We start from the raw sequence: 26,384 nt of genomic DNA, 5'->3' as shown, positions 1-26,384 counted from the left end.
TCAGAAACACTTGAAGCCATTTCAGAATATATTGCAGAGACTAAACCTTCAATGGACACTGATTCACTTCCTGTTCCTTCTCTTCCCTCTCCTCCATCTTCACAACCCCATTCTTCGCAACGCTCCGTTCCTTCGCTACTTGAACATCGTCCAATGCCACCACACGTTGACTTTTCTAACCCCTCTAGTCCGTAGGTGCCTTTACCTACAGATTCCTGATATTTTCTTCATCGCCAATCATGGCCTATTTACAGTGGAATATCCGCGGCCTCAGGGGTAATCGGGGTGAGCTTCAGATGTTGCTTTCCAGGTTTTCCCCTGTTGGTGCTTGCTTACAAGAACCAAAATTACACTCGGCTGTTTTCCAACCTATCTCAGGCTATAATTTATTGTATTCTTCGGATCCTTTCTCAGATGGGACCTTTAATGAAAGTGCCCTTCTTCTACGCAATGATATTCCGTACTGTCAACTATTTGTCCATACCTCGCTGCATTACACTGCAGCCCGTATCCACTTGAATAAGTGGTTTACAATATGTTCTTTATATCTCTCTCCTTCTCGAGCATTTTCTATCCCAGACTTTGCCTTTCTTGTTTCATCCTTACCACCACCACTTCTGTTACTTGGTGATTTTAATGCCCACCATTTCCTCTGGGGGGGGTCTCATTGTGACTCACGTGGCATTCAGTTGGAGGCTTTTCTTGCCTCTCACCCTCTCCATGTTTTAAATACGGGTACTCCCACCCATTTTGATCCTCGTACTCATACTCTCTCTTGCATCGATCTATCAGTCTGCTCTTCCTCCACTGCACTAGACTTCACCTGGTCTGTTCTACCAGACTTACATGACAGCGATCATTTTCCGATCATTCTTACTTCTCCTTCCTATTCACCACCTTCCCGTAGCCCTCGCTGGCAATTTGATCGGGCAAATTGGGATCTTTACTCACACCTCACTGCTTTTAGTGAGGTTCCTTCTTCATCCTCCATTGATGAGCTCCTACACATCTTCTCGACATCAGTTTATACCGCAGCTTCTCATTCTATACCCCAAACCTCAGGCAGGCATTCTCAGAAGTGCGTGCCTTGGTGGTCTCCTGCTTGTGCTCGTGCAGTACATTTGAAACGTGCTGCATGGGGCAGGTACCGGTACAATAGAACCGCTGAGAGACTTGTTGATTTTAAGCAGAAGCGTGCGATCGCTCGCCGTGTCATCCGTGAAGCTAAACGCACTTGTTGGCGAGACTATGTTTCCACCATCACCTCTGCTTCTTCTATGAGTGCAGTCTGGAAAAAAGTGAGGAAATTGAGTGGTAAATACTCTCCTGACCCGGCTCCTGTTCTACGGGTCACTGGTGTTGCTATAGCAAACCCTCTCGACGTTGCCATTGAACTTGGCACACATCTGGTCCGTATTTCCCGAGGGCTCCATCTATGCCCCTCGTTTCTTTCCTCAAAGTCTGCCAGAGAGTTAGTACCCTTGGACTTTTCTTCTCTCGGAGAAGAACAGTATAATGTGCCTTTTACACTTCAAGAACTGGAGGCAACGCTCTCAGCTTGCCGATCATCGGCAGCTGGGCCTGATGACATTCATATTCGTATGTTACAACATTTACATCGGTCAGCCCTTGTAGTCCTCTTACACCTCTTCAATCTTATTTGGGCACAAGGAGTTCTTCCCCAGCTGTGGAAATCTGCCATTGTTCTCCCTTTCCGCAAACCGGGTACTACAGGACATGATGCCTCCCACTATCGCCCCATCGCTCTTACAAGTGCAGTTTGCAAAGTGATGGAACGCCTCGTAAATCGACGTTTAATGTGGTATTTAGAGACTCACAACAGTCTCTCCGCTAGTCAATATGGCTTTCGTAAGGGTCGTTCTACCATAGACCCCTTACTACGCTTGGATACGTATGTTCGTAATGCCTTTGCGAATAATCACTCAGTTATTGCCATATTTTTTGACCTTGAGAAGGCATATGACACAACTTGGAGGTATAATATTTTGGCCCAGGCCCATTCCTTAGGCCTCCGAGGCAATCTACCATCCTTCCTTAACTTTTTAACTGACAGACATTTCCGTGTTCGAGTCAATAATGTTCTTTCCCCGGACTTCGTCCAAGCTGAAGGTGTCCCTCAGGGATGTGTTCTAAGCACAACACTTTTTCTCCTTGCTATAAATGATTTGGCCTCTGTTCTTCCACCCAATATTTGGTCATCACTCTATGTTGATGACTTCGCTATTGCTTGTGCAGGCGCTGACTGTCACCTTATTGCAGTTTCTCTCCAGCATGCGGTCGACCGTGTTTCCACTTGGGCCACCACACATGGGTTTAAATTTTCAAGTACCAAAACTCACCAAATTACTTTCACTAGACGCTCTGTTATCTCCGATCATCCTTTGTATCTCTATGGCTCCCGTATCCCCGAACGTGATACAGTCAGGTTTCTAGGCCTTCTCTTTGACCGTCGGTTAACCTGGAAACCTCACATTACCTCTCTGAAGGCAACTTGTCACAGCCGGCTAAACCTTCTTAAAACCCTTGCTCATCTTTCCTGGGGAGCTGATCGTCGAACTCTGCTTCGCCTACATTCAGCCCTCGTTTTATCGAAACTCGATTATGGTGACCAGATTTATTCCGCGGCCTCTCCTGCTACTCTCTCTAGCCTTAACTCTATCCATCACCAAGGCTTACGTTTGTGCCTTGGTGCTTTTCGCTCTTCCCCTGTTGAGAGCCTCTATACAGAAGCAAATGTTCCATCCTTGTCTGATCGCCGTGATGCCCATTGCCTTCGTTACTATGTACGCTCTCACGATCTACACAATCCTTCCATTTATAGAATGGTCACCGATATTAGTAGACATTCTTTATTCGTTCGCCGCCCCTGTTTGCTCCGTCCCTTTTCTCTTCGCCTACTTTCACTCTTGTCTTCCCTTCAGTTACCACCTTTATATGTTCATGTAGCATCTCACTTTTCCCTACCCCCCTGGGAAGTTCCAGCTGTTCGGGTCTGTTCTTTCTCACTCCCTTGCTCGAAAGCTCAACTGCCTACGGTGGCTTCCCGCTCTCTTTTTCTTGATCACTTCCACTCTCATTCTCATGCCACCGCTGTGTACACAGATGGCTCTAAGTCTTCAGACGGCGTCGGATTCTCAGCAGTGTTTCCGGACAGCGTCGTACGAGGGCATTTACTATCTTCAGCTAGCATTTTTACTGCTGAACTGTATGCCATTCTTGCAGCACTTATTCGTATCGCATCTATGCCTGTGTCATCATTTGTAGTAGTCTCAGACTCCCTTAGTGCTCTACAGGCTATACGAAAATTTGATACATCTCATCCCCTAGTTCTCCGTATCCAACTTTGGCTACGCCGTATCTCTACCAAACATAAAGATATTGTTTTTTGTTGGGTCCCTGGTCATGTCGACGTACAGGGCAATGAACAGGCAGACACTGCTGCGCGGTCAGCAGTATATGACCTACCAATTTCCTATCGAGGTGTTCCATTTCTGGACTATTTTGCTGCAATAGCTACCCACCTTCGCACCCGTTGGCAACAACGTTGGTCAACTCTGCTCGGTAACAAACTTCATTCTATTAAACCGAGCATAGGTTACTGGCTGTCTTCTTGTCATCAGTGCCGAGGTTGGGAGACCACTCTCTCCCGCCTTCGCATTGGCCACACTCGTCTTACTCATGGGTATCTCATGGAGAGGCACCCTGTTCCTCTCTGTGAGCAGTGTCAAGTTCCAGTATCGATTAGCCACATTCTGTTAGACTGCCCTCTCTATCAACGAGCACGCAGAATTTACCTCCAACGTCGTCTTCGTTCTCCTACTCTCTCTTTACCTTCCCTTCTTGCTGATGGACCCTCCTTTAATCCTGACTCTCTCATTGACTTCTTGACAACGACTGATTTACTCCACAAACTCTGATGATACTTTTCGCACTCCCCTCAGCCCTTTCTGGTTCAGTCTCTTGCTGCCCTTTACCCTTTCACCATCCACTGCCCCGCTGTTATCCGTAACCTGTTGCTCATCCATCTCCCTTTTGCCACCTGATGCCCTCGCTTCCTTCCTGCCCTGCAGCGCTGTATAGTCCTTGTGGCTTAGCGCTTCTTTTTGATTATAATAATAATAATAATGAAATCCATTGATAAGAAACACCAATATGAAAAGCAATATAGACAGGGCTTAATACACAAAGATATTCTTGAACACTATTCATCAGTTCTCACCAAAGTAATAAAGAAAGCCAAACAACTATACTACTCCAGCAGATTCACTGACACAAGAGGAGATATAAAAAAGACCTGGAAAACACACACTCAGATTCTAGGGACCCACAAACTGAAAAAAAACAAGAATATTGTCCTAACTAAACCTAATGAAACACCACTGCATCCCACTGACACAGCTAACAAGATAAATGACTTCTCAACAATAGGATCTAATCTCGCCAATAAAATCCCACGTACCAATGTCCATGCCGGGGACTACCTAGATGGGAATTTCCCAAATTTCTTCTATCTTGCACCAACTGAGCCCACGGAAGTCACCGAGATTATAAAGTCACTTTAAAATAACTCAGGGAATCTGTCTCATGTCCCACCATTATTGTACAAGTGAGCGGCCCATGTCCTTTTGCATGCTATTTCATTACTTTTTAAAAAGTCACTAGAAACTAGCACCTTCCCGAAACTACTCAAAATGGCAAGGGTTGCACCAATACATAAAGGTGGTGACCCTACAGATTTAAACAGCTATAGGCCAATATCAAACTTACCATTGCTATTCAAAATCTTTGAGAAACTCTTGCACAGGAGACTATATTCATTTATAATGGCACAAAACACTCCACCCCTGCCAATTTGGATTCAGGAAAAATAAAAGCACTAATGATGCAGTTATAAAAATGTTAGATCTGCTTTACACAGCATTGGAAAATAAGGAATATCCACTAGGAATTTTTATTGACCTAAGAAAAGCTTTTGACACAGTAGACCACGGCATCCTACTCCACAAACTTGACCATTATGGTATAAGAGGCCATGTGCTTGCATATTTCAAATCTTACCTTACTAATAGGTATCAGTATGTCGCCATTAAAGAGACAGCATCAACGACACGGCCACTTGATACTGGAGTTCTGCAGGGAAGTGTCCTTGGTCCCCTGCTCTTCCTCATATACATCAATGATCTTCCAAACGTATCCCAACACCTGAACCCCATACTCTTTGCTGACGACACGACTTATGTCATCTCTCACCCTAATCTTGCCACCCTCAACACCATTGTTAACGAGGAGCTGATCAAAATATCGACTTGGATGACAGCCAATAAACTTAAGCTTAACACTGACAAAACCTACTACATTATGTTTGGTAGCAGAGCAGGACTTGCACAAATTAACATTAAGATCGACAACACTCTAATTGCCAGACATAATGAGGGCAAATTCCTAGGCCTATACCTCGACAACAACCTGAATTTCAGCACCCATATCCAACACATAACCAAAAAAGTATCCAAAACGGTTGGGATCCTCTCCAAGATACGATACTACATGCTGCAAAATGCCCTTCTCACACTATACCACTCATTTATTTATCCATACCTCACCTAGGCTATTTGTGCTTGGGGATCAACTGCAGCAACACACTTAAAGCCAATAATAACCCAACAAAAAGCCGCAGTAAGAATAATCACTAAATCCCATCCCTGGCAACATGCCCCCCCACTCTTCACAGATCTAAACTTACTCCATGTTCAGTACATCCACACTTACTACTGTGCAATCTACATCTACAGGACCTTAAATTCCAATATTAACCTTGACCTAAAATGCTTTCTTGATAATTGTGACAGAACCCACAGGCATAACACCAGACACAAACATCTCTATGACATCCCCCGTGTCCGACTAAACCTTCACAAAAATTCAATGTATGTCAAAGGCCCTAAAATCTGGAACACCCTGCCTGAAAACTTTAGAACTGCAGACACATTCATCACCTTCAAAACTACTATTAGAAAACATGTTGTCTCCCTGATACACCCCGTCAACTAATTACACGAATACCACCTGGTGGTTCACACTTACACTCACTCACCCATTTGACCCATAAACAGAAATATCAATCTCAATCTTAAAATAATGAATCCTAACTAGTCATAAGTTGGCCTTTGATACTCCAATACTGAAACTATGTATTGTGCCAAAACAAAAGCATTCACATTGCTAAACTCACAAACTAGTATTTAGTCACTTAGCCATAATACCAACTTACCTCATAATTTGTAATACAGTGGACCCCCGCTTAACGATCACCTCCAAATGCGACCAATTATGTAAGTGTATTTATGTAAGTGCGTTTGTACGTGTATGTTTGGGGGTCTGAAATGGACTAATCTACTTCACAATATTCCTTATGGGAAAAAATTCGATCAGTACTGGCACCTGAACATACTACTGGAATGAAAAAAGTTCGTTAACCGGGGGTCCACTGTATTTTAAATTTAAGAATTAATCTAAGTCTGCCCGAAATGCCTAGCCATGCTAGGTGTTCTAGTGGCACCCTCTGTAATTAGTATTTTACTACATGTAAACCACACAATAACCAAATTCTGTAAACTCAGCATTGTAATCCTTATAGAAAATAAACTTTGAATTTGAAATGAATTGAAAGAATAAAAAGGGACAATACCCTGTCTAGAACAATACACAAATAACCCGCACGTAGGAGAATGAAAATTAGGACGATGTTAGTCTGACTTGGACCATTAACTAGTCACACGGACTAGTTATTGTGATTAGTTAATGTCTATGTCAAACCGAATCATCATCATAAGTTTCTTTTTCCTGTGTGCTGTTTATTTGTGTAAAAAAATACCTACTTTTTCCATATTGTGTACAATGTAAATTAATAAGTTTCGTGGGGCTACATAAGTAAATGTGCCTATGACGCAAAAAAAAAAGGTCTCCAAATAATTTATGAGGACACTAAGGGTACTACAGGATGATTTAGGTAGGTTGATATTATGGTTGGAAAAGTGGCAGATGAAGCTTAATCTGTACAGTGAAATAAAGAATAACTATAACATGTATAAACTAAATAACATGGATCTTGTGAAACTGATAATGGTATACAGTATCAATAAGTCGATAAGTAAGACACATGTGCAACAATTAGGTATCATTATTCCAAAACATTTTGCTTGTAGAGTAGGCTGCTTGTGTCAAATACATACAGAGGAGGCAGCAGGAACAGTGAAGATATAAAGATGATGTAATTAGTCCATCACCCTTGAAGTAATAGCTATGTGATGGTCAGCCCCACAGCCTGCAGAAGAGCTCTGCTCTATAGTCCTAAGTGTCCAGGCAGTGGAATTGACAGTATTATCTGGTTGGTAGATATGACATGAGTCAGTCGGTGATAATTTGAAAGACGCCTCTGGAATAAAAAACCTTAATTATGATGTTTTATCCACAATGGGACTTGATAAATCCCCACTTAGAAATTACTGTATTTTCTATTGGTAAAATTATTTATCTGCTGATATCAGTGTATTTGTTGAGATTTTCATCTACATTCCTGAATGTTGTGTCTGGGGTACAGTACATTTAAATGTAGAGAAAATTTTAGTGATGTTGCAGAATTCTTCGAGAAAGTAACTGCTGTATGTCTTGCATGTGCTAAGGAAAAAGCTAGGATGAACACTGCTGATAATTTTGCTTTTCTGAAATTCCTCAGGAATGCAGTTGAAATTCTCAACAAATTCTTGATACCCTAAAGCAGATTAAAACTACAGATGAATTATTTTTTACCAACAGGTTATACCACCACCACTGTCACTTCATTCAGAAGTGCAGGATAAGTGTCGCTTTGCTAATATTGAAAAGAAAATTATCCAGGACTTTGCTAGATCCACTACATCACCTGTGTAATATGTGATAAAGGTAGTACAGGCAGGCTCCGCTTTACAGCGTTTCTCTAATACATACAGCAGTTTTCAATTATATCCATTCTTCATTTATTCAGACTTTCTACAATAAATATATTGTTAGGTAAGACACATATGCAACAGTTAGGTATCTTTATTAGGTATCTTTATTCGTAATAAAGATACCTAACTGTTGCATATATGTCTTACCTAACAACCTGTCGGTATTTAATACCATTTTAATGTTCAATAAATATATTCATTATAAGCCAAGGACAGAAATATTTAAAGTAATAATATGCATACCGTATATGCCTTTTTTTAGGCCTAATTATATTGCTCGCTTAATATGTAATAATATCTTTATTTACCAGTAGCCCTAACTTCTCACATCATAAAAATCTTTGAAAGAGTGATGAGATGGCAGAATACAAATTTCGTGGACCAACACAACCAGCATAACCCGAACCAGCATGGTTTTAGAGCAGGATGATCGTGCCTGTCACAGCTCTGAGCCATTATGACAGAGTTATGGAGGCATTGGAAGATGACCAAAACGCAGATGTGATTTACACAGATTTTACAAAGGCATTTGACAAATGCGATCATGGAGTGATAGCGCACAAAATGATGTCCATGGGCATTATGGGGAAAGTAGGCAGATGGATTTTTGGGTTCCTAACACACACAACACAAACAGTAGTAGTGAACAGGGCAAGATCCAGCATCAGCAATGTCAAAAGCTCAGTGCCCCATGGCACTGTCCTGGCTCCTCTGCTGTTTCTCATCCTCATAGCAGACAGATAAAAACACTTGGCACTGGGAATAATTATGTCATCTGACCTTTCTTTTAACCCTTTCAGGGTTTCCGATGTACTAGTACGGCTTACGCATCAGGGTTATTGACATACTAGAACGCCTAAATTCTAGCGCCTTCAAATCTAGCAAGAGAAAGCTGGTAGGCCTACATATGAAAGAATGGGTCTATATGGTTAGTGTGCGCAGTATAAAAAAAAAATCCTGCAGCACACAGTACGTAATGAAAAAAAAAACTTTGACCGTGTTTTTGGATTAAAACAGCGACTTTTCACTGTATTTTCGTATGGTATTTATGGTTGTATTCTAGTTTTCCTGGTCTCATTTTATAGAATGGAAGACATATTACAGAAATTGAGATGATTTTGATTGGTTTCACAATGAAAAGTACCTTGAAATTGAGCTCAAAGTAGCAGAAATGTTCGATTTTTACCAAAGTTCAAAAGTAAACAAATCATGCCAGGCATCCAATAAACGTCAACTGGTGAGTCTAATATTCTTTCACGAGTGCTCTGATATTATTTATTCCATTTCTACACTAATGCAGTAGTCTGCATAACAGTAAATCTTTTATTTTTTGTGAGAATAAAAATTCAAAGTGGAAAGCAAAAGAAATGTAAGAGGGGCGTGGGGATGTGACTAATGAACAGAGGACTTATTTTAGTGCCAGGAATGTCTGTCTTGTTTATTCTGGACCCTGTTTGGAAATTGGCATCTTCTGAAATTTGCGTGAAATTGGCAAAATTGCCAATTTCTAATCACTTTATTGGACAGTTGAAATAGGTAAATGGGTGGTTTCTTGTACTCATTCGATAGAAAAAATGGAGTTCTAGCGGAATAAATATAATTTTTGTCGACTAGTACATAGGAATTGGCCGAAAATAGGGCTCAAAGTGGGCGAAATAGCCTATGCGTAAACATCGTCGAGACTGCTAACTTCGCGAGAGCATAATTCCGTAAGTTTTCCATCAAATTTCATACTTTTGGTGTCATTATGATCGGGAAAAGATTCTCTATCATTTCATAAGAAAAAATAATTTTTTTTTTCTGAAAAATTTTCGACCCTGAGAACGAGTTTAGGAGAGGGCCTCTCGACCCTGAAAGGCCATAACAAGGCAAAGATCACGACAGCCAGGAAGATGATGGGGTGGGTATTGAGAACTTTCAAAACAAGGGAAATAATGTCGATGGTGACACTCTTCAAATCACTAGTGCTTCCTCACTTAGAATATTGCTCAGTGCTGACAGCCCCGTTCAAAGCAGGAGAAATATCAGAGCTGGAACAAATACAGAGATCATTTATGGCTCACATTGAGCCAGTAATGCGCCTAAACTACTCGGAATGCCTTCAAGTCTTGAACATGTACTCATTGGAGCAGAGGAGAGAGAGATACATGATAATATATACCTGGAAAGTACTCGAGGGCCTGGTCCCAAATCTACACACTTCCATAACAACATACTGGAGTGAGAGATATGGGAGGAAGTGCAAAATAAACTCGGTAAGAAGCAGGGGTGTAGTGGAGACAATAAGGGGATGCCGTATCAACATCCGGGGTCCCAGACTATTCAACATCTTACCAGAAGATATCAGAAACACGGTTGGAACAAGTGTAGAAGCCTTCAAGAGAAAACTGGACGAGTATCTTCACCAGGTGCCAGATCAGGCAGGTTGTGATGGATATGTGGGGCAGTAGGCCACCAGCAGCAACAGCCTGGTTGACCAGGCAAGCACCAGATGAGCCTGGCCCATGGCTGGGCTCAGAGAGTAGACAAACTCTTGAAACTCTTCAAAGGTTCAAAAGTTAGGTACTACAAGTACGTGTACAAGGCATACATGCCTAGCTGACATCAGTACAGTACTACTATATAGAAAGCCACTTGTTATGCAGAGCATTTTGGGAAAATTAGGCCAGTTTTGTCCCAGGATGTGACCCACACCAGTCTACTAACACCCAGGTAACCATTTTACTGATGGGTGAACATAGACAACCAGTGTAAGGAAACATGTCTAATGTTTCCACCCCTTCACCTGGAATCTAACCCGGACCCTCACCATGTGAAGCGAGAGCTTTTGCCATTAGGCCACGGGACACCATATGATAGTGTAAACATGTTATCAGACTGGGCTATGAAAGTAGGAGAACCCTGGAGATCAGTCACAAGTATGAGAGAATAGCACTGGGCTGTCATTCAGAAGGAAGACAACAGTGAGATGCTTAGAGGCATTTATGCAAAATCAGAACACTATAGTACAGAGTTTGGGAGCTACTAGTTTCATGCCACTCCTTGTGCTACTTGTTCTTCAGAAATGAGGAGACATTGTCAGCAAAGAAGCATACACTCAGGCCCTCACAGGTAACTTGATAAGCCACTTAACATAGTCTCTGTGGAATTGATATAGATAATTTCTGTTGTGTTGTATTTTCCTTCCATATTTGAGTTACCTGTTCAGTTCGAAAGATGTAGCTCAAGGAATTGCAGCTGCCAACCACTGGTGGCATTGTCCTGTTCTGCCAGTCACCACCATGCCTTGCTACACCTCACCTCACTTGATGTGATGGAATACTATATATAAGCTCTAGTCATATCTTTCTTAGTCTTGAAAAGTTCACACTTGTGCAAAACACTGTTCAACCATTTTTGAAAAGTTGTATGCATCTTAAATGAGATTAGTTAATTTTTGTGTATTTTCATGTCCTGAATCCAAATGTCACCTTGAAAAATGCTTATTGGCTATAGGTTTAAAGATATGAGACATGTAATATTTGATTATTTTATTAAAACTTACAATGTGTGTGTCAGTATGGTGTAAACTCTAATCTGTACTTACTCCCTACAATTTTGCTTGACATTTATAGTGGGCTGAAGAATCATCTCTTCAATAACAATGCAAAAAGGCACACTACTGTGACTGGAACAATACGCAAAAACATGCACATAGAAAAGAGGGCCTTATGACGACAATTCAGTCCAGCTTTGACCATTTGTAGAGTCACACTAACTTTGTGACTGTGTGACTTTGTAAATGGTCCAGGCTGGACTGAAACGTCGTCGTAAGCTCCTCTCTTCTATGTGCAGGTTTTTGTGAATCATCTCGTGCCAATGTCCAGTAATAGTCTGCAAGCATTCTTGTGCCCCATTTGCCCTGGTACCATTTTTCCATGGTTGAAATACGTATCTTGGTGAAACCTTTCACCATGTTCATCACTAACTGCCCCACAGTTCACTGGAAAAGTCTAAATGTGAGTCCAAAAAGTGAATTTTAAGTGACATGTCACATCCCATGTTCTTGCAAGCTTTGATGAGGTTTTCCACGAATTCTTCATAGTTGCCTTCTCTTCTGTTTCCAAGAAATCCCTTCGTCACTAACTTGAATGCTTCCCAAGCAGCTTTCTCCTCCCCATGAAGGTCTGATTCAAAGTTACCATCTTTAAGAAGCTCTTGAATCTGAGGACCCTGACCGGATTTATCCATAGCTTTCACAAAGTTTTTCATGAACATAAGAACATAAGAAAGAAGGAACACTGCAGCAGGCCTACTTGCCCATGCAGGGCAGGTCCATGTCAACCCCCAGCTTGACCAATGGCCCACCCAGTCAGGTCACCTCCATTTAAGGAAGGAGCATGGCATCAGACCCAGTATAGTACCAGCTAGTCAGATCCAACTCACACCCATCCACACCCACTCATGTATTTATCTAACCTATTTTTAAAACTACACAACATCTTAGCTTCTATAACGATACTCAGGAGCTCGTTCCAATCATCCACAACTCTATTACCAAACCAGTGCTTTCCTATATATCCTTCCTGAATCTGAATTTTTCCAGCTTAAAACCATTGCTGCGAGTCCTATCTTGGCTAGATATTTTTAGCATGCTATTTACATCCCCTTTATTCATTCCTGCTTTCCATTTATACACCTCAGTCATATCCTCCCTAATTCTACACCTTTCTAGAGAGTGCAGATTCAGGGCTCTCAGCCTATCCTCATAGGGAAGATTTCTGATAATTGGGATCAACTTTGTCATCCTCCTCTGTACGTTTTCCAGTGCATTTACAGTGGACCCTTGACCAACGATATTAATCCGTTCCTGAGAGCTCATCGTTAGTCGAAATTATCGTTAGTCGAATTAATTTTCCCCATAAGAAATAATGGAAATCAAATTAATCCGTTCCTGACATCCCAAAGTATTGAAAAAAAAAAAAATTTACCACATGAAATATTAATACACACAAACTGAAGAAGACATGTACAATTACATGACACTTACCTTTATTGAAGATCTGGTGATGATTGATGGGATGGGAGGAGGGGAGAGTGTGAATGGTGTTAGTGTTTAGAAGGGGAATCCCCTTCCATTAGGGCTTGAGGTGTCAAGTCCTTTTCCGGGGTTACTTCCCTTCTTCTTTTAATACCACTAGGACCAGCTTGAGAGTCACTGGACCTCTGTCGCATACCATATCTGTCTATAGAGCTCTGTACCTCCTGTGTCTTTAAGACTTTCCTAAAATGGGCCATAACATTGTCAGTGTACAGGTTGCCAACACGGCTTGCAGTAGCTGTGTGAGGGTGATTTTCATCAAAAAAGGTTTGCACTTCAACCCACTTTGCACACATTTCCTTAGTCTTTGAAGTAGGCAACTTCCTCAATTTCTCTATCCCCTCCTCCGGAGCAGTTTCCTCAGGTCTGGCCTCTTGCTGTTGAAGATGATCTTGCAGCTCATCAGTGGTTAGTTCATCATTGTTGTCCTCCACCAACTCTTCCACATCCTCCCCACTAACCTCCAACCCCTTAGCAATGATCTCTTTCTTCATATCCATAGTAATTCTCACCCTTTTTGCTGTAGGGTTGGCACTAGAAGCTTTCTTGGGGCCCATGGTGACTTATTTTGCAGGTGCAATTGCTAAAAACGCTGTGATAATATGAAATGTTCCGATTGTATGTTTGGATGGGACCGTGGTGGCTGGCTGGCTTGTAAACACTGGCCACAAGTGGACGCGTCTCGAATGGAACGAATTGCGTTGGTTGAGTTTTTTAGCGCTAGCCGAGGCAAAATTTTTGCGTTAAAATATATTGCTAGTCGGATTTAACGCTAGACGATGCCATCGTTGATCGAGGGTCCACTGTATATTCATTCTGTAATACGGTGACCAGAACTGTACAACATAATCTAAATGAAGCCCAGTTTTATGTGTAGTGGTGGTAGCAATATTTTGGTTCAGTGAGAGGTGGATGTTGAACATTTTTCATCCCAGGCTCCAGTTGACGAGGTGGCCAGTCTCTCCTGATGTAGTGGGAACCTCTTGCATGGCTGTCCCATTCACATAGAAAGTAGCAGTACTTGGTGTATCTGCCCTGCAAGCCCATCACAAGAGTGTTTGTCTAAGAAAATCACCTTCCTTTCAGCTCAAAATATAAACTTGCACAGCACAACCATCTTCTATGACTGCTGGAACAATAATGAAGGGCAGTGAGACTGTGAGTGTGGTAAGAAACACACTGCTGCAAGCCTGTTGGAACATGTTGTGACACTTAGGTGTATATTGAAAAGTAAAGCTAACAAACAATTTTAACCATGATATTCATTATCAGTGACCTAAAATTAGTTGAAAATTACTACCTTGGTCTCGGAAGCATATCGGTTGTTGACCAGTGTTATTGGTCCAAAAACAAAGGCTCACCTTATATGGATTTTTTTTTTCTTTTTTTTTTTTTGAGATTTTTAGTTACTATGGTATTAATAATAAATATAATATTTGTATGTATGTTCATGTTTGTATAAGTATAGAATGACTTATCTCTGTGAAAGATAAATTAATTTGCATCTTTATTCCCCAGCCTCCAAAAACTGATGGCCTCAATTTTTCTGGATATGTGCCAATGAGTAAGTTTCTCTTATTTTTTATTTAATCCATTATTATTATATCTTATATGTGAAACTTTTGTCTGACTTTTAATATGTAGCATACGATATGGCACAGTATACATTAACTTTTTTGTAGTAGAATCTTAATATACAGTACTTTATATTGTATTGATCATGTGTATGCAGATGACAGTGCTCTGTTAGTGTCAGGTAAAGACCCACAAGATATTGCTAATGTTTTAACACTGGAACTGGAGTCCTGCAGCAAATGGTTAGTAGACAACAAACTATCATTACACCTAGGGAAAACTGAAGCCATTCTCTTTGGCACGAAATATAAACTGAGAAGGGTAAATAATTTTAATGTTCAATGTAATGGGGAGCCCATCACTTTGGTTTCATCAGTAAAATATTTGGGAATCCCCTTTGACCCATGCATGTCAGGAGAATTGATAGGGAACAGTGTAGTAAAGAAAGCGAATGCCAAACTGAAGTTCCTGTATAGACAAGCACAGTGTCTACCTACTGAGGCTCGCAGGACCCTATGTCTAGCCCTTATACAATGCCATATGGATTACGCTTGCTCTTCTTGGTACTCTGCCTTGACAAAAAAACTGAAAGATAGACTGCAAATCACCCAGAACAAAATCGTAAGATTCATCCTGGGGCTGGGACCAAGAGAACATGTAGGCCAGGATGAATTACAGCAGTTGGATATGCTGAATGTTGAAGACAGAGTAAAACAACTGAAGCTAAATCATGTTTATAAAATTGCTCACAAACAATGTCCAGAATATCTTGCTGTCAATTTTGTCAAGGTTGGGAACCAAAGCAATCATAGTACTAGGGGGAGAGAGCACAACTTTGTAGTACCCACAGTCAGTGGCCAGGCTTCAAACACCTTTTATTGTACAGCAATAAAGGAATGGAACAGACTACCCGCACATGTCAAAGCCAGTCATAGCGTGAACCAGTTCAAGAAGAGTGCCAAAAGGTGTCTGATGAATGTAGCTACAGAAAGGGAGGGGAATGATTTTCTATTTTTTAGCTAACATACGTGTAAATTTTACCTTATTCCTTGTAATGACCCTCGTATTGTAGATAGTCTTAATGACCTTGGTGTAGCAGATAGTCTTTTTAGTATGATAATAAGATGTTATCTTCATTGTAGAATAATAAGAAAATATTATAACCTTTATACTATAATAATAAGGTAAAAGGACCCCAATGGAAATAAGTCACTCTGTCTGACTTTTTTGGGTTATCCTAGGTTCTCTACACATATGCTGCTATGTATGATAATTCTATGTAACTGTATTTGTGTATACCTGAATAAACTTACTTACTTACTTACTTACTTACTTACTGTACAGTAATGTATCATGTAATCATTAATGTATCATTATATCATTAATGTATCATTATATCATTAATGTATCTTTATATCATTATAATGTATCATTATATGGAAGATGGTGTTAAGGCTAGAGGGAAATTCTTAGTGATTTTAATGTGTATCTGTAAAACACTTGAAATTTTGGAAAGTTCCATGACATAAAGAGATGTGTTCACAGAGAACGTAAACAAACCTGATGGCACGTGCCATATTAGAAAGGTAGGTTGCTGTATAACAAGTTTGGGTCATAATTTGAAGTTGCCATATTAGCGGAACACTGTAAGGCGAAACGTCGTAAACAGGGCGGTACTGTACATTTACTTTTGTGCTACTTAGTAGTTCTTAACCCGTAAACGGTCCAAGCAGATCTACGTTCGCATGTGTAGTGCTACAAAAGTAGATCTACGTTTTGTTTACATATTTTCAAATATAACAAAAAAAAAAAGTAGATCAAAGTTTTTTTACACATTTTCAAATGTAAAAAAACAAAAAGAAGATCTACTTTTTTTACATACTTTCAAATGTTGAAAAAACGTATACAGTGGAACCCCGCTTTACAATCGCCTCCCAATGCGACCAATTATGTAAGTGTATTTATGTAAGTGCGTTTGTACGTGTATGTTTGGGGGTCTGAAATGGACTAATCTAATTCACAATATTCCTTATGGGAACGAATTCGTTCAGTACTGGCACCTGAACATACTTCTGGAATGAAATAATATCATAAACCGGGGGTCCACTGTATATACATTTGGACCGTTTACGGGTTAATCCTCTGATGTCAACTTTCCAACCTAGGAGGCTTGGTCTGAAACCTAACTGTGGGGAACACAATATCCAGAACCACTAATAGATAACATAAGGCTTATATCTTTACATTGCTTGTGTTTCCTGCAGTACTATCTTTCTGCTGACTGACCAGTTGTTAATCCGTGGTGACCACTGCCTGACTGCACACTCACTACTTCTTGTAAATCATGCTGCTGTTGTGTCATTCACTACTGTAATTATAAATTTGGTGTACAGACTCTCCTCACTTAATGATGGAGTTCCGTTCCTAAGACTACGTCGTTAAACGAATTCGTCGCTAAGTGAGGAGCATACTATAATGAGTGAGTTTGTGTCAACCATCTTTGATATTGTTTTAATGTCACCTTTGCACCATTCATAACATTTCTGGTATATTTTTAAATGTTTATATTGAAATAAACAGAATAGAGGAAATCAGCCTTAATATACATTATTTAGATATGAATAGTGGTCAGAGAGCCCTTCGTAAGTCCGAGGCATCGGTATATGAGTACGTTGCTAAGTGAGGAGAGGCTGTACTGTATTGTAACGATACTTAGCTTTGCATTTTTTAGAACAAAATATTATTTTGCAGACAAGGTGCAAGTGACTTATTCACGTAGTAATGGACCAGGTGGACAGAATGTCAATAAAATTAATACCAAAGTTGATCTGCGACTTCAGGTGACTACAGCTGATTGGCTCTCTCCTGAGCTAAAAGAAAGGATTGCTAAAAAAGTGAGTAGCCTTTATTTGATATTTATTAATTGTGGCAAATTAAATCTTATTCATTATAAATTTCTGCATTTTTTTTTTTAAATTTTACTATAAATGTACATACACTGTAATTTTTATAAATTTAATGTTAATATACATTGGAACCCCAGTTTTCGTATGCCCCAGCTTACCCAGCTTACGTGTAAAACCACAGTTATTCTTCATAAAATGTATTTTTTGTTTATATGTTTGGGTGTTTGGAATGGATTAATTGGATTTACATTATTTCTTATGGGAAATAATAAAAAATACATTTTATAGAGAACTGTGGTTTTACATTCAAGCTGGGGCATACAAAAACTGGGGTTCCACTGTATTTGAAAAAAGAAAAAACTCAGATTTTGTGGAATAGCTCCTAGGCTTGTCAAGTCCAAATTCTTGGGATTTGTACTAATCATTTAAGTCATTTGTAACACATTGTTCATATTATAAACACTAGCCATAAGACAAAAACTGAAACAGTTCTCATAATTTATTTACAAATTGAGAAAGTCTCTTATCCCATTTGTTGGAAAAATAGTCTCTGATACCATTTCTTGTAAATATAGTCCCTGATCCCATTTCTTGTAAATATGATCTCTTGTTCCAACTGGCAGGCCGGACTTGAGTCCTGGAGATGGGAAATACACTGTCTGCACTCTGAAGGAGGGATGTTAATGTTGCAGTTTTATAACTGTAGTGTAAAGCACCCCTCTGACAAGACAGTGATGGAGTGAATGACAATGAAAGTTTTTCTTTTTCAGGCCACCCTGCTGTGGTGGGAATTGGCCGATGTGTTAATAAAAATAAAAATGATTGTTCCAATTGTTTTAAATGTAGTCTCTGATCTCATTCATTATATATATACAGTAGGGCCCTACTTTACAGCGTTTTGCCTTACGGTGTTCCACTAATACGGTGATTTTAAATTATGACCAAAACTTTCTATACGGTGAGCGGTCTTTCAATTACGGTGTGCGCCACCTGGTTTGTTTACGTTCTCTGTGAGCACCTCTCTCTATTATGTAATAAAAATCAGTCTTGGGCACATTAAATGTCTTATTTTATGTTAATGTAGACAATTTCATTAATCCATCTAAGATATTTTCTTCAAAATTATATAAGAAACATGTTACATAAGAACATAAAAAAGAAGGAACATCGCAACAGGCCTACTGACCCATGCAGAGCAGGTCCATGTCCCCCCCCCCCCCTGATTAGACCAATGAACCCCCCCAGATTAGACCAATGACCCCTCCCCCCCCCCAGATTAGCCCAATGACCCACCCAGTCTGGTCACCTCCACTCAAGGAAGGAGCACGGCACCAGACCCAGCAGCACAAGCTAGTCAGGTCCAACTCACACCCACCCACTCCCACTCATGTATATATCTATTTTTAAAACTACACAACGTTTTAGCCTGAATAATTCTACTCAGGAGTTTGTTCCACTCATCCACAACTCTATTACCAAACCAGCGCTTTCCTATATCCTTCCTGAATCTAAATTTTTCCAACTTGAAACCATTGCTGCAAGTCCTGTCTTGGCTGGAAATTTTCAGCATGCTATTTACATCCCCTTTATTTATTCCTGTTTTCCATTTATACACCTCGATCATTATTATTTATTATCACACTGGCCGATTCCCACCAAGGCAGGGTGGCCCGAAAAAGAAAAACTTTCACCATCATTCACTCCATCACTGTCTTGCCAGAAGGGTGCTTTACACTACAGTTTTTAAACTGCAACATTAACACCCCTCCTTCAGAGTGCAGGCACTGTACTTCCCATCTCCAGGACTCAAGTCCTGCCTGCTGGTTTCCCTGAACCCCTTCATAAATGTTACTTTGCTCACACTCCAACAGCATGTCAAGTATTAAAAACCATTTGTCTCCATTCACTCCTATCAAACACCCTCACGCATGCCTGCTGGAAGTCCAAGCCCCTCGCACACAAAACCTCCTTTACCCCCTCCCTCCAACCATTCCTAGGCCGACCCCTACCCCGCCTTCCTTCCACTACAGACTGATACACTCTTGAAGTTATTCTGTTTCGCTCCATTCTCTCCACATGTCCGAACCACCTCAACAACCCTTCCTCAGCCCTCTGGACAACAGTTTTGGTAATCCCGCACCTCCTCCTAACTTCCAAACTACGAATTCTCTGCATTATATTCACACCACACATTGCTCTCAGACATGACATCTCCACTGCCTCCAGCCTTCTCCTCGCTGCAACATTCATCACCCATGCTTCACACCCATATAAGAGCATTGGTAAAACTATACTCTCATACATTCCCCTCTTTGCCTCCAAGGACAAAGTTCTTTGTCTCCACAGACTCCTAAGTGCACCACTCACCCTTTTCCCCTCATCAATTCTATGATTCACCTCATCTTTCATAGACCCATCCGCTGACACCTCAATCATATCTCCCCTAATTCTACGCCTTTTGAGAGAGTGCAGATTCAGGGCCCTCAGTCTATCCTCATAGGGAAGATTTCTGATACATGGGATCATCTTTGTCATCCTCTTCTGTACGTTTTCCAGAGCATTTATATCCATTCTGTAATACGGTGACCAGAACTGAGCAGCATAGTCTAAATGAGGCCTAACCAAGGATATATAGAGTTGAAGAACAACCTGAGGACTTCTATTATTTATACTTCTAGATATGAAGCCAAGAATTCTGTTAGCTTTATTGCGAACACTAATGCACTGTTGTCTTGGTTTTAGATTACTGCTAACCAGAACTTCTAAATCCTTTTTGCAGTCAGTAGTATTAAGATCTACATTATTTAGTTTATATGTGGCATGGTTATTTAACTGTCCAACATTTAGAACTTTGCATTTGCCAATATTAAACTGCATCTGCCACTTCTCCGACCATTGCATCAGTCTATTCAAATCATCCTGGAGTGCTCTAGTGTCCTCATTAGAATGAATTGGACGGCCTATTTTGGTGTCATCAGCAAATCTGCTTATGTCGCTATTTATTCCCTCATCTATGCCATTTATGTAAATTGTTAACAATGGGCCCAACACTGACCCTTGAGGAACACTGCTTGTGACGTGACCCCATTCTGATTTCTCCCCATTTATGCAAACTCTCTGCTGTCTGTTTGTCAGCCAGGCCTCTACCCAGGAAAAAAAATTCTCCTCCTATTCTGTGTGCCTTAAGTTTCCTCAATAGCCTCTGGTGTGGAACTCGATCGAAAGCCTTACTGAAGTCCATATACACAATATCATATTCATTACCATGATCTACCTCCTCAAACACCTTAGTGAAAAAAGTTAGTAAATTCGTAAGACAGGAATGCCCCTTTGTAAAACCGTGTTGAGATTCATTAATCAATCTGTGCCTGTCAAGATGGCTACGAATTGCTTCGGCAATTAATGATTCCATAAATTTTCCCACTATGGAGGTAAGGCTTATTGATCTATAGTTCAAAGCCAAGGACCTGTCACCTGCCTTGTAAATAGGTATTACATTTGCCATTTTCCACTTATCAGGCACTATGCCAGTTTGTAGTGATATGTTAAAAAGATTAGCCAAAGGTATGCTAAGTTCCTCTTTACATTCCTTTAACACCCTTGCAAACAGTTCATCAGGACCTGGGGATTTGTTAGGTTTTAGTTTCTCTATTTGTCTGAGGACCATGTCACTAGTTACTGCAATCATACATAGTTTATTACCCTGTCCTGCATAACCTGTTATTTCAGGAATATTGCTAGTATTTTCCTGGGTGAAAACTGAGAGGAAGTAGGTATTGAGAATTTCACACATATCCTTATCACTGTCAGTGATCTGACTAGAGTTACTCTTAAGTGGGCCAATCTTGTCCCTAATCTTACTTCTGTATACCTGAAAGAACCCTTTTGGGTTAATCTTTGAATCCCTTGCTACCTTAGCCTCATAATCTCTTTTTGCTTTTCTTATTCCTTTCTTTATTTCTCTCTTTAATTGAATATATTGATTTCTTAACTGCCCATCCCCTCTTTTGATATGCCTATATATGCCTCTTCTTTTGACCAATGAGATGTTTTAATCTGTTGTTCATAGCATATAAACATTTTATGTTTATATACTATGGAGGTGTGGTAGTCGGGTGGAGGGAAAACATTATGTCACTCCCCTTAATACATAACGCTTTTGTTTGCAACTCTCTGCATGAATTATTCATTATTCTCCCTTTATGATGGCATCTAAAGGTAGTTGTTATAAACAAACTCAGTGAACATGGTATGTCGATGGTAATAATTTGGCTCTGGGCCGCATTAAATATCGTGTAGCTATGTAGGTAGGTGTAGGTATGTAGCCCAGGCGGACTTCATATCTACATTATTATTATTATAACTGATACTTATACTTATGTGTACCTGTACCTAAGTAAACTTATACACTGTGCTGGCATGCAGGTACACATTAAAATCATGAAGAGTGTCATATTAGTCTTGAAGATACTATATTAATAATACAGTGGACCCCCGCATAACGATGGCATCACATAGCGATTTTTCCGCATACCGATTACTTTTATCGCAAAATTTTTGCCGCGCATACCGATTAAAAACCCGCTTACCGATTTTCGTCCGAGACGCGTCCAATGTGCCCTCAGCCAGCCTCACATGTGCCGGCCGTCCCATTGTTTACCAGCCAGCCTCCGCGGTAACATCCAAGCATACACTCGGAATATTTCGTATTATTACAGTATTTTCGGTGCTGTTTCTGGAAAATAAGTGACCATGGGCCCCAAGAAAGCTTCTAGTGCCAACCCTACAACTCAAAGGGTAAGAATTACTATAGAAATGAAGAAAGAGATAATTGATAAGTATGAAAGTGGAGTGCGTATAGCCGACCTAGTCAAGCTGTACAAGAAACCCCAATCAACCATCGCTACTATTGTGGGCACCAGAAAGACAATCAAGGAAGCTGTTCTTGCCAAAGGTTCAACTGTGTTTTCGAAACAAAGATCGCAAGTGATGGAAGATGTTGAGAGACTCTTATTGGTGTGGATAAATGAAAAACAGCTAGCAGGAGATAGCATCTCTCAAGCGATCATATGTGAAAAGGCTAGGAAGTTGCATGAGGATTTAATTAAAAAAATGCCTGCAACTAGTGATGATGTGAGTGAATTTAAGGCCAGCAAAGGTTGGTTTGAGAGATTTAAGAAGCGTAGTGGCATCCATAGTGTGATAAGGCATGGTGAGGCTGCCAGTTCGGACCACAAAGCGGCTGAAAAATATGTGCAGGAATTCAAGGAGTACATAGAAACTGAAGGACTGAAACCTGAACAAGTGTTTAATTGTGATGAAACAGGCCTGTTCTGGAAGAAAATGCCAAGCAGGACCTACATTACTCAGGAGGAAAAGGCACTCCCAGGACATAAGCCTATGAAAGACAGGCTTACTTTGTTGATGTGTGCCAATGCTACTGGTGATTGCAAAGTGAAGCCTTTATTAGTGTATCACTCTGAAACTCCCAGAGCGTTCAGGAAAAAGAATGTCCTCAAGGATAATTTGTGTGTGCTGTGGAGGGCAAACAGTAAGGCATGGGTCACTAGGGAATTTTTCTATAACTGGTTACACCATGCATTTGCCCCCAATGTGAAAAATTACCTAACTGAAAAGAAATTAGAACTTAAGTGCCTCCTGGTGTTAGACAATGCCCCTGGTCATCCTACAGACGTGGCAGAGCGACTTTATGGGGACATGAGCTTCATTAAGGTGAAGTTTTTGCCTCCTAATACCACGCCTCTCCTGCAGCCCATGGACCAGCAGGTTATTTCCAACTTCAAGAAACTGTACACAAAAGCTCTGTTTGAAAGGTGCTTTGTAATGACCTCAGAAACTCAACTGACTCTAAGAGAGTTTTGGAGAGATCACTTTAATATCCTCAATTGTGTAAACCTTATAGGTAAGGCTTGGGAGGAAGTGACTAAGAGGACCTTGAACTCTGCTTGGAAGAAACTGTGGCCAGAATGTGTAGACAAAAGGGATTTTGAAGGGTTTGAGGCTAACCCTGAGAATCCTGTGCCAGTTGAGGAATCCATTGTGGCATTGGGAAAGTCCTTGGGGTTGGAGGTTAGTGGGGAGGATGTGGAAGAGTTGGTGGAGGAGGACAATGAAGAACTAACCACTGATGAGCTGATAGATCAACTTCAAGAGCAAGAGGCCAGACCTGGGGAAACTGGTTCAGAGGAGGGGAGAGAGAAATTGAAGAAGTTGCCTACTACAAAGATAAAGGAAATCTGTGCTAAGTGGCTTGAAGTGCAAACCTTCATGGATGAAAATCACCCTCACACAGCTATTGCAAGCCGTGCTGGTGATTATTACACTGACAATGTTGTGAAACACTTTAGGCAAGTCATAAAGGAACGAGAGGTACAGGCCACTATGGACAGATATCTTGTGCGAAAGAAGTCCAGTGACTCTGAAGCTGGCCCTAGTGGCATTAAAAAAAGAAGGGAAGTAACCCCAGAAAAGGACTTACTACCTCAAGTCCTAATGGAAGGGGATTCCCCTTCTAAACAGTAAGAAGATAATGCTCTCCCCTCCTCCCATCCCATCAGTCATCACCAGATCTTCAATAAAAGTAAGTGTCATTTAATTGTGCATGCCTTTTTCAGTTTGTGTGTATTAAAATTAACATTTCATGTGGTAAAAAAATTTTTTTTTCATACTTTTGGGCATCTTGCACGGATTAATTTTATTTCCATTATTTCTTATGGGGAAAATTCATTCGCATAACGATTATTTCGCATAACAATTATCCCTCTTGCACGGATTAAAATCGTTAACCGGGGGTCCACTGTAATGCACAATAATAATCACTCTGAGGAGCATTAAATATCATATAAAATGTTAATATAGACATTTTGCTTAATCCATCTAAATACACCCCACAGTAGAATAAATTAACATAAAGATGAGATGTGGTAGCCAGGCGACTTGTAGGACTTGGGGTAGCCAGGCGACTTGTAGGACTTGGGGTAGCCAGGCAACTTGTAGGACTTGGGGTAGCCAGGCAACTTGTAGTCCAACATGAGAGAAAATGTGTACACTATAATATTTTTGGGGGTAGCTAGAAAATTATTCCTTTTGTATGCCTTCACTCAGGGTGTCATTTCTTCTAAAAATGGTGTTACATGAGAGTGGGTTTACTCTACTGTATCAGTTTGGAGACAACTTGTACACAATGTAAAGTGACGAAAAGCAGACGCGTTCGTCTGGTTTGTTTACATTATGTGTGGGTGGGATGGGGAGGGCTGCCACTGCAGACTACCCATACTTCCCAAACCTGACTTCCTACAAATAAAACTCACCTCTCACCCTACATAAAGACTACAAATCTTTTCTGGTAAGTAATGAGTATACTCTGTGTGTATTTTACTTTTTATTGTCTTTAATGCCTAGTTCTATTGCTAACGTAATATATGTTAGTATAAACTTATCTGGTGTTTATATGCATTTATAAGTGGAAAAAATGACATTCTGCTTTCCGGTGATGTCTGCTTTCTGGCAGTTGCCTGGAACCTAACCTGCCATATAAGTGGGGCTCTACTGTATGTAGTCTCTTATCCCATTTGTTGTAAATATTGCCTCTGATCCTATTTCTAAATAGTCTCTGGTCCCATTAGTTGTATGTATACCAGTCTGGTGCCATTTATTGTAAATATAGGCTCCAGTCCTGTATAGTCTCTGATACCATTGACTGTAAATGTAGTCTCTGATGCCATTGTTGTAAATATAATCTGTGGTCATATTTGTTGTAAATAAAGGCTTTGACCTTATTTGTTGTAAATATATTCTTTGGTCCCATTTCTTGTAAATTAAACCACTTAACTATACCAAGTATTTTTTATTTTCAGTACAAGTCCAGCATTACCGCAGATGGATTTTTAGTTGTACGATCAGATAAGACACGATCACAACAGCTGAACTTGGCTGATGCAATGGACAAGTTGCGCCACATGATCCACACAGCCGCCTATGTTCCTCCACCACCATCTGCAGAAGACGAGGAAAGAGCCCGCAGAAGGTAAGCATTATTCTATTGAAAAGAGTACAAGATTACAAACGAGGTTTGTGTGTTATGGTTATATGGAAGAACTTGAGTCTTGGAAGTGTAAGGTGCAGTGATATTCATTTAGTTGGCAGACACCAGTTGAATGAATGATGGTGAATGTGTTATCTATTTTTTGGGTCACACTACCTTAATAGGAGATGGCCAACATATTACAAAAAACTTTTTATATCATTTCTCCATCCATGTATTGGAAAGCAGTAGTATGAAATTGTGACTGTAAATCTTCAAGGAAGAGAGAACTTCAGTTTATAAGAGACACGTGAGCATTTTATCAAGGGTATTTCATGAGCTATGTAATTTTGGATGTGCTTTTTCAGTTAGATTTGCACAAAAAGTTTTTCTGGCATTGCTTGCTTTAAAGGTTTTAATAAAATATGTTCGTCCATTTTGAAAAGTCTAGGTTATGCAGAACATATCAGGTAGACTAAAACTAGAACTTGACATTGTATAGTTAAAGCTAGATTATTTGAATGGTAAATTTAATTGAATTTAGTTAATATAATTTCTTTCATCTTAGTGAATTTACTTGAACCAAGTATTTACCAGGTCTTTTTCATATCTCCTTTGTTTCCATTATCCAGTTTTAATTTCTTTATTAGCTTGGTGAATGTTGATGTATGTGTTTGCTAATTCTTCGGTTATTAAGCCCAGTCTATATTGTTTTCCGTAGTTGTGCTTTTTGTCAATGGGTCTTGGGATGCTACTGGTTAACCATGGTT

The 26,384-nt window shown here is 40.3% G+C and overlaps 1 protein-coding gene across 1 annotated transcript in view; it reads left to right on the top strand.

The window, feature by feature from the left end:
- Positions 1 to 25,617, top strand: part of LOC128705890 (large ribosomal subunit protein mL62) — a gene marked incomplete at its 3' end in the record, with an annotated part of 42,661 nt that extends 17,044 nt beyond the window's left edge. The window contains 3 exon segments of the mRNA XM_070080118.1: positions 14,608 to 14,653; positions 17,416 to 17,558; positions 25,448 to 25,617. Coding sequence (XP_069936219.1) covers positions 14,608 to 14,653; positions 17,416 to 17,558; positions 25,448 to 25,617 — 359 coding nt within the window.
- Positions 25,618 to 26,384: the final 767 nt, after the last annotated feature.

The sequence above is a fragment of the Cherax quadricarinatus genome, unplaced genomic scaffold (assembly GCF_038502225.1).
Source record: "Cherax quadricarinatus isolate ZL_2023a unplaced genomic scaffold, ASM3850222v1 Contig155, whole genome shotgun sequence".
In the NCBI taxonomy this organism is placed as follows: domain Eukaryota; kingdom Metazoa; phylum Arthropoda; class Malacostraca; order Decapoda; family Parastacidae; genus Cherax; species Cherax quadricarinatus.
This window is presented reverse-complemented; position numbering and strand designations above follow the sequence as displayed.